At 43.8% G+C, this 8,002-nt stretch overlaps 2 protein-coding genes across 2 annotated transcripts; both read left to right on the forward strand.

Annotated features, from left to right (window-relative positions):
• Positions 1-238: 238 nt before the first annotated feature.
• On the forward strand, positions 239-2,208 carry LOC122935818 (uncharacterized protein K02A2.6-like). The gene has a single exon (XM_044291718.1). The coding sequence runs from the start codon at positions 358-360 to the stop codon at positions 2,206-2,208; it is 1,851 nt and encodes a 616-aa protein (XP_044147653.1). The 5' UTR covers positions 239-357.
• LOC122935482 (uncharacterized protein K02A2.6-like) lies at positions 2,170-3,171 on the forward strand. The gene has a single exon (XM_044291248.1). It carries the CDS (start codon positions 2,209-2,211, stop codon positions 3,169-3,171), a length of 963 nt encoding a protein of 320 aa, XP_044147183.1. The 5' UTR covers positions 2,170-2,208.
• The last annotated feature ends 4,831 nt before the right edge of the window (positions 3,172-8,002 follow it).

The raw sequence follows: 8,002 nt of genomic DNA on the forward strand, positions 1-8,002 counted from the left end.
GATACAGGGGCAGCTGTGTCTGTCATTTCATGGACTGATTTAAAGGCATCGGGTCTGTCCCTGCCGCTAAAACCTACAAAGCTCACGCTACAAACCTACAGCAAGGAACTACTACAGCCCTTGGGTTATGTAAAGCCCCTTGTTGCATTAGGCAACCACAGTCAAAGTCTACGCCTTTATGTTGTAAGGAATGGAGGTCCTCCGCTGTATGGAAGGGACTGGATCAAAGCCCTGGGCATGCCTCCTTTTACCATTGGCCAATGTACATTGCTTTCTAAAGTAGACCATTGGGTGGAATCCCTGAAGTCACGTTTTAAAGAGGTTTTTGAGGACTCTTTGGGCACCGTAAAAGGAAAGATGGCCCACCTCCTCTTGAAGCCTGGTGCTACACCTCGTTTTTGTAAGGCAAGATCAGTACCTTTTGCCTTGCGGAAAAAAGTGGAAGCAGAGCTGGACCACCTATTGGCTGAAAAGATCATAACGAAAGTGGATAGAAGTGAATGGGCATCACCAATTGTGCCTGTCAAGAAAAAGAATGGAGACATTAGGATTTGTGGTGATTTCAGGGTAGCTCTGAACAACCAACTTCTTGTGGATCAATACCCATTGCCTCGACTTGAAGATTTATTTGGCTCACTGGCTGGGGGGCAAAAGTTTACAAAAATAGACTTAAAGCAAGCTTACCTGCAACTGCAAGTACACCCAGATTCACGCCATCTGTTGACCATTAACACTCATAAAGGATTATTCCAGTATAACCGCATGGTTTTTGGCATAGCCCCAGCTCCAGCCATCTGGCAGCGGATCATGGATGAGGTACTGGCAGGAATACCTTTCACCCAATGTCTACTGGATGACATGCTCATCACTGGTCCCACTGATGAAGAACACAGAAAGAATGTTGAAGCTGTGCTAGGGAGACTCCAAAAGTATGGTTTACGTGTCAATCTGTCAAAATGCGAATTTCTCAAGTCTCAACTGGAGTTTTGTGCCCACACGGTGGACCGTCATGGGTTACACACTACTGAAGAAAAGGTTAAAGCCCTTACCCATGCCCCTACCCCCCGGAATGTCACCCAGCTCAGGTCCTACCTTGGCCTCCTAAATTACTACCACCGTTTCTTGCCGAACCTAGCGCACCAGCTCTACCCATTACATCGCTTACTGGATGCAAGAGCTAAATGGATATGGACAGACAAATGTGAAGAAGCTTTTCGGCTTTCTAAAGAACTCATTCTGTCTTCTCGAGTTCTGGTCCACTATGATTTAAAGAAACCCGTCATCCTGGCTTGTGATGCCTCGCCTTATGGACTGGGTGCAGTGCTTTCCCATGTCATGCCGGATGGCACGGAGCGCCCCATTTCTTTTGCCTCCAGGTCTTTAACCTCAGCAGAACAAAACTACTCCCAGATTGACAAGGAAGCTTTGGCCATTGTATGGGCCACAAAAAAATTTCACGCGTACGTCTATGGTCGGGAGTTCACACTTATCACTGACCACAAACCTCTGTTGTCAATACTGAACCCTCAGAAAGGAATTTCTACAACAACCGCATCTCGCTTACAAAGGTACGCTTTATTTTTAGGAGCTTATGCTTATTCGATCAGATACCGCTCCCATGATACCCATGGCAATGCAGATGCATTTTCCAGATTGCCACTAAGAGATGACCACCCACTAAGAGAGGTACGTGTAGTGGAAGTACACAGGCCACAATCTTGCATGTCCACCTCCCTGATTGCCAGACATACAGCCACAGATCCTTTCCTGTCTCAGATATTCTCTTATGTTCAGACTGGATGGCCAGGGAGTGTTTCAGGTGACTTTCGTCCGTACTTTGCCAGAAAATGTGAGCTTGTGACTAATGCTGGTTGCCTACAATGGGGCAATAGAGTGATTGTACCCCAGTACTTGCAATCAACCATGCTAAGGATACTGCATGAAGGCCATCCGGGTGTGGTGCGCATGAAGCAGCGGGCCCGGAGCTATGTTTGGTGGCCACAAATGGATACAGCAATTGAAGATTATGTTGCTCAATGTCCTGGGTGCTGTCAAGCCCAGCGACCCCAAAAGAGAGGAACCCTGCAACCTTGGCCATGGCCAACAGAACCGTGGTCCAGACTCCATCTTGATTTTGCTGGCCCCATCCAGGGTAAAATGTATTTGATCGTGGTAGATGCACATTCAAAATGGCCGGAGGTTTTTTAAATGCCTTCTATTACCTCAGGTGCTACCATTCTAGTCTTAAGGAAGCTCTTTGCTCAATTTGGCTTGCCTACAGCCATAGTCTCCGACAATGGAACTCAATTTACATCGCATGAGTTTCAATCCTTCCTTAGTGGTTTGGGTGTCCAACACTACAAAACAGCTCCTTATCATCCAGCTTCAAATGGGCTGGCAGAACGATTTGTGCAGTCATTTAAGAAGCACTTACTGTCCACTCTGGACCAGGTTGGACTGTCAGAAGAGAAGCTGCTGGAATTCTTGATCATGTACCGTAACACGAAACACGCTACTACTGGGCTGTCACCGGCTTTTCTTATGTTTGGCAGGCATCTCCGCACCAAACTTGATTTAGTTCGTCCGCAGGAGCAGTCACCAACACCTCCTCCGCCGGGCCGTCTGGGATTCCGTGCCGGTGATCTTGTATGGTCTCAGAATTACAGAGCTTTGCCTCCTTGGCTTCCTGGCGTTATTGATGGAACTCTTGGCAGAAGAATGTACCTTGTCCGCCTGGAGGAAGGCATTTGTGTTCGGCGACACCTTTCACAATTGAGGAAACGCATTTGCCGGCCACTAGTGACAAAACCGACCCTTCTTTCTGACCACCCACCAGAGTCTACTCTGAACTCTGCTGGTGACATATGGCATGGTGTCTGGCATGATCCCACAAGTTTACACCCAAACCCTGAACCGGTTGGTGACCATATTCCTGAGGAGCCCGGACATGTGCCTGAAGTTACAGAGACTGATTTGTCTGTGGGACGCCCACTGACATCTCCAGTACCTTTGACTGACTTTATTCCTCCCGGTGCTGTACCTCTGCGTAGGTCTACCCGTCAAAGACGTCAAACGCCTCGCTGGCAAAGTGCTGAAATCTTACGGGACACATTGGAGGTCAAGGAACAGAGACAAAGGGCTCATGAAGTGCTGCGGAAATCACAGAACTGAATTGGAGATACTACTTGCTGAACTGATCTCGCTTGCCTTGTTATGTTATGTGTTCAACATTTTGTTCTCTTGTTATGTTTTTTTTTTTTTGGGGAGGAAAGGAGGTGTGATGTTGTGATAGATCACTGTGACCTTTACCCTTTTTCTCCTGATGCATGATGGGGGAGGAGGAGCTGTACCAGGAAGTCAGACAGTGTGTGTGAGGGGAACTGGAAGCAGACACATGAGGCTGAGAAGGGATTACATCTGATAAGGACAGAAGCTGTTGGAATAAGACTCCTCCATGTAAGAATGCCATAATGTTCTGAGTAATAAACCTTGCTCTGGTTAAGTAGTACATCGGCCTGTGTGCGTAACTTGCTGAGCAGATACTGGCAGCATTGCCAGCAGCACCTGAGAGACACAGAGTGTCCAGGGGACATAACAGTAATCCTCTAATTTTGGACATGGCACAACAGTGGATCACATCCACATCAATTAGATGCAAAATGTAATAGCACTGATTGCCTACTAAAGTATCTGGACAGGAGGGGAGGTGGTTAACAGCAGTTGGTCAAGGATCAATATAGCAACTGAAGGACAGCTGCTCATTGAGCCCCATAGAATACACCATATTGAGCTGAAAAATCCACCACGTTTCTCTCTGAAGGACCCTCCTGTCCCAATCCCCTCCTCGTCTTGTTGGACCACCTCAATCCCTTAAAATGAAAGGCCGGAGAAATCACCATTTTGTACACCATTGATATGTTTTGCCAGCGGTGTCTCTCTTTTATTTCTTATAACTACCAAGGCCTGAACAAGTCAGGCAGGAATACTGGATTGCCAACCCTATTTTCTGTCAGTTTTTTGTTTTTTGACTATCAGTGGCATCAGGAGTGATCGGACCTGTTCATATCTGTTGGACGAAGCTGGGCAGTCTAAATTTAGGAAGGGAGACTCTAGGGTTTGAAAGGGAAAGGGGGGGGGGGAGACAGACTTAGGGACACCTAGGGTTTGTGACCCAGCATTGTATCCTTCTGTCTGATTATTTCCTCTCATTTGGGCCCCCTCCTTTCTTGTGATTATACTGCAGTTTAAGATACTCATGCAGTTTTTCCGTTGTTTTCAATGCAACATTTTTTTTTTTTACTTTAAGGGCTTATTATTTTATTTGGGAATATTAAACGTTAAGTTTTATTAAGCTACCCACTATTTGTGAAATATTATTGGATTTAAGGGTCTAGCCCACAATTGATAACAGTAGTTTGACCATCTTGACTTGATTGTGTATAATTACTTTGTAATATTTGGAGTATGGCCGATTTTATTTCTACTGGCGTAGACAAAGATCAATTACTCTCTGAAGCTAGTGAGGTTTTTCAGAGAAAACCCTAGTACAGAGTAAATAAGTACCTTCATAAGATAATGGGTTGCATCAAAAGGGGCATAGATGCCCGTGATGAGAACATAGTCCTACCACTTTACAAATCATTAGTCAGACCACACATATGGAGTACTGTGTACAGTTCTGGGCTCCAGTGAACAAAGCAGACATAGCAGAGCTGGAGAGGGTCCAGAGGTGGGCAACTAAAGTAATAACTGGAATGGGGCAACTACACTACCCTGAAAGATTATCAAAATTAGGGTTATTCACTTTAGAAAAAAGACGACTGAGAGGAGATCTAATTAATATGTATAAATATATCAGGGGTCAGTACAGAGATCTATCCCGTCATCTATTTATTCCCAGGACGGTGACTGTGACGAGGGGACATCCTCTGCGTCTGGAGGAAAGAAGGTTTGTACACAAACATAGAAGAGGATTCTTTACGGTAAGAGCAGTGAGACTATGGAACTCTCTGCCTGAGGAGGTGGTGATGGTGAGTACAATAAAGGAATTCAAAAGGGGCCTGGATGTATTTCTGGAGCGTAATAATATTACAGGCTATAGCTACTAGAGAGATATCGTTGATCCAGGGATTTATTCTGATTGCCTGATTGGAGTCGGGAAGGAATTTTTATTCCCCTAAAGTGAGGAAAATTGGCTTCTACCTCACAGGGGTTTTTTGTCTTCCTCTGGATCAACTTGCAGGATGACAGGCCGAACTGGATGGACACATGTCTTTTTTCGGCCTTATGTACTATGTTACTATGTTACTATGTTCATTCAAAGCAGCATTTAAAGATCTTACCAAAATTTATAAGGCGCAAATCACCTCGTGGTGGGAAATACAATCGCTAGAAAATTTTTGAAAAATAAAATTGTACCCAGAGGTTTGAGGCAGGGCCGGTACTAGGTGAAATGGGACCCTGGGGCGGAAAACAATAAGGGGCCCCACATGACACTTACTGACTTTAACGTCGCTTGGCAGCAGCACATCTCTCCTTCCCTCCCCCCCAAATGCACATTTCTCCAGTCCAAACAGAACCAGGGCGGGCTAGTACACTGCTGGCACTGGGATGGATGAGATGGTGCCTGGGATGGATCCGATCCAGTTTAACCACTTCAGCCCCCCTAGCTTAAACCCCCTTAATGACCAGACCACTTTTTACAATTCTGCACTACACTACTTTCACAGTTTATTGCTCGGTCATACAACTTACCACCCAAATGAATTTTGCCTCCTTTTCTTCTCACTAATAGAGCTTTCATTTGGTGGTATTTTATTGCTGCTGACATTTTTACTTTTTTTATATTAATCAAAATTGACCGAAATCTTTGCAAAAAAACTATATTTTTCACTTTCTGTTGTAAAGTTTTTCAATTAAAACTACATTTCTATATAAATTTTTCTCTAAATTTATTGTTCTACATGTCTGATAAAAAAAAAGCAATAAGTGTATATTTATTGGTTTCGGTACAAACTATGGTGCAAAAATGTGAATTTACTCACTTTGACTTTCTTAGCACCTGTCATGTTGTTTCCTGAGGTTCTACAATGCCCAGACAGTAGAAACACCCCACAAATGACCCCATTTCGTTAAGAAGACACCCTAAGGTATTCGCTGATGGGTATAGTGAGTTCATGGAAGTTTTATTTTTTGTCACAAGTTAGCGGAAAACTTGTGACAAAAAATAAAATTTTACATGAACTCACCATACCCCTCACGGAATACCTTTGGGTGTCTTCTTTCCCAAATGGGGTCACTTGTGGGGAATTTATACTGCCCGGGCATTTTAGGGGCCCTTAAGCGTGAGAAGTAGTTTGGAATCCAAATGCGTAAAAAAATCCCTGTGAAATCCTGAAAGTACTCATTGGAATTTGGGCCCATTTGCGCATCTTGGCTGCATAAAAGTGTCACACATGTGGTATCGCCGTACTCAGGAGAAGTAGCGCAATGTGTTTTCTTGTGTCTTTTTACATATACCCATGCTGGGTGAGATAAATATCTCTCTAAAAGACAACTTTTACAAAAATTTTTATACAAAGTTGTCATTTTACAAAGATATTTCTCTCACCCAGCATGGGTATATGCAAAAATACACCTCAAAACACATTTCCCTATTTCTCCTGAGTACGGTGATACCACATGTGTGACACTTTTTTGCAGCCTAGGTGCGCAAAGAGGTCCAAATTCCAATGAGTATCTTTTAGGAGGGCATTTTTAGGCATTTGGATTCTCATGCTTTAGGGCCCCTAAAATGCCAGGGCAGTATAAATACACCACATGTGATCCCATTTTTGAAAGAAGACGCCCCAAGGTATTCCGTGAGGGGCATGGCGAGTTCATAGATGGTTTTTTTTTGGCACAAGTTAGCGGAAATTGATATATTTATTTTCTTCTCACAAAGTTTCCCTTTCCGCTAACTTGTGACAAAAAGTTCAATCTTTTATGGACTCAATATGCCCCTCGGCGAATACCTTGGGGTGTCTACTTTCCGAAATGGGGTCATTTGTGGGGTGTGTTTACTGTTCTGGCATTTTGGGCGGGGCTAAATTGTGAGCAACCCTGTAAAGCCTAAAGGTACTCGTTGGAATTTGGGCCCCTTTGCGCACCTAGGGTGCAAAAAAGTGTCACACATGTGGTATCGCCGTACTCAGGAGAAGTAGTGCAATGTGTTTTGGGGTGTCTTTTTACATATACCCATGCTGGATGAGAGAAATATCTCTGTCAAATGACAACTTTGTATAAAAAAATTGTAGAAGTTGTCTTTTAGAGAGATATTTCTCTCACCCAGAATGGGTATATGTAAAAAGACACCCCAAAACACATTGCGCTACTTCTCCTGAGTACGGCGATACCACATGTGTGACACTTTTTTGCACCCTAGGTTCGCAAAGGGGCCCAAATTCCAATGAGTACCTTTTAGGAGGGCATTTTTAGGCATTTGGATTCCAGACTTCTTCTTACGCTTTAGGGCCCCTAAAATGCCAGGGCAGTATAAATACCCCACATGTGACCACATTTTGGAAAGAAGACACCCCAAGGTATTCCGTGAGGGCATGGTGAGTTCCTAGAATATATATTTTTTGGCACAAGTTAGCGGAAAATGATTTTGTAGAGAAAAAAAATATATTTTCCACTCACCATGCCCCTCACGGAATATTGTGGGGTGTCTTCTTTCCAAAATGGGGTCACTTATGGGGTATTTATACTGCCCTGGCATTTTAGGGGCCCTAAAGCGTGAGAAGAAGTCTGGAATATAAATGTCAAAAAAATTTTACGCATTTGGATTCTGTGAGGGGTATGGTGAGTTCATGTGAGATTTTATTTTTTGTCACAAGTTAGTGGAATATGAGACTTTGTAAGAAAAAAACAAAAACAAAAACAAAATTTCCCCTAACTTGTGCCCAAAAAAATATCTTCTATGAACTCGCCATGCCCCTCAAAAGTGATCTATATAGCGCCA

Source organism: Bufo gargarizans, chromosome 4 (assembly GCF_014858855.1).
Source record: "Bufo gargarizans isolate SCDJY-AF-19 chromosome 4, ASM1485885v1, whole genome shotgun sequence".
Taxonomy (NCBI): Eukaryota; Metazoa; Chordata; class Amphibia; order Anura; family Bufonidae; genus Bufo; species Bufo gargarizans.

Coding starts and splice junctions, on each gene's coding strand:
- LOC122935818 (XM_044291718.1), top strand. CDS start 358: ATGGCCCACCTCCTCTTGAAGCCTGGTGCTACACCTCGTTTTTGTAAG.
- LOC122935482 (XM_044291248.1), top strand. CDS start 2,209: ATGCCTTCTATTACCTCAGGTGCTACCATTCTAGTCTTAAGGAAGCTC.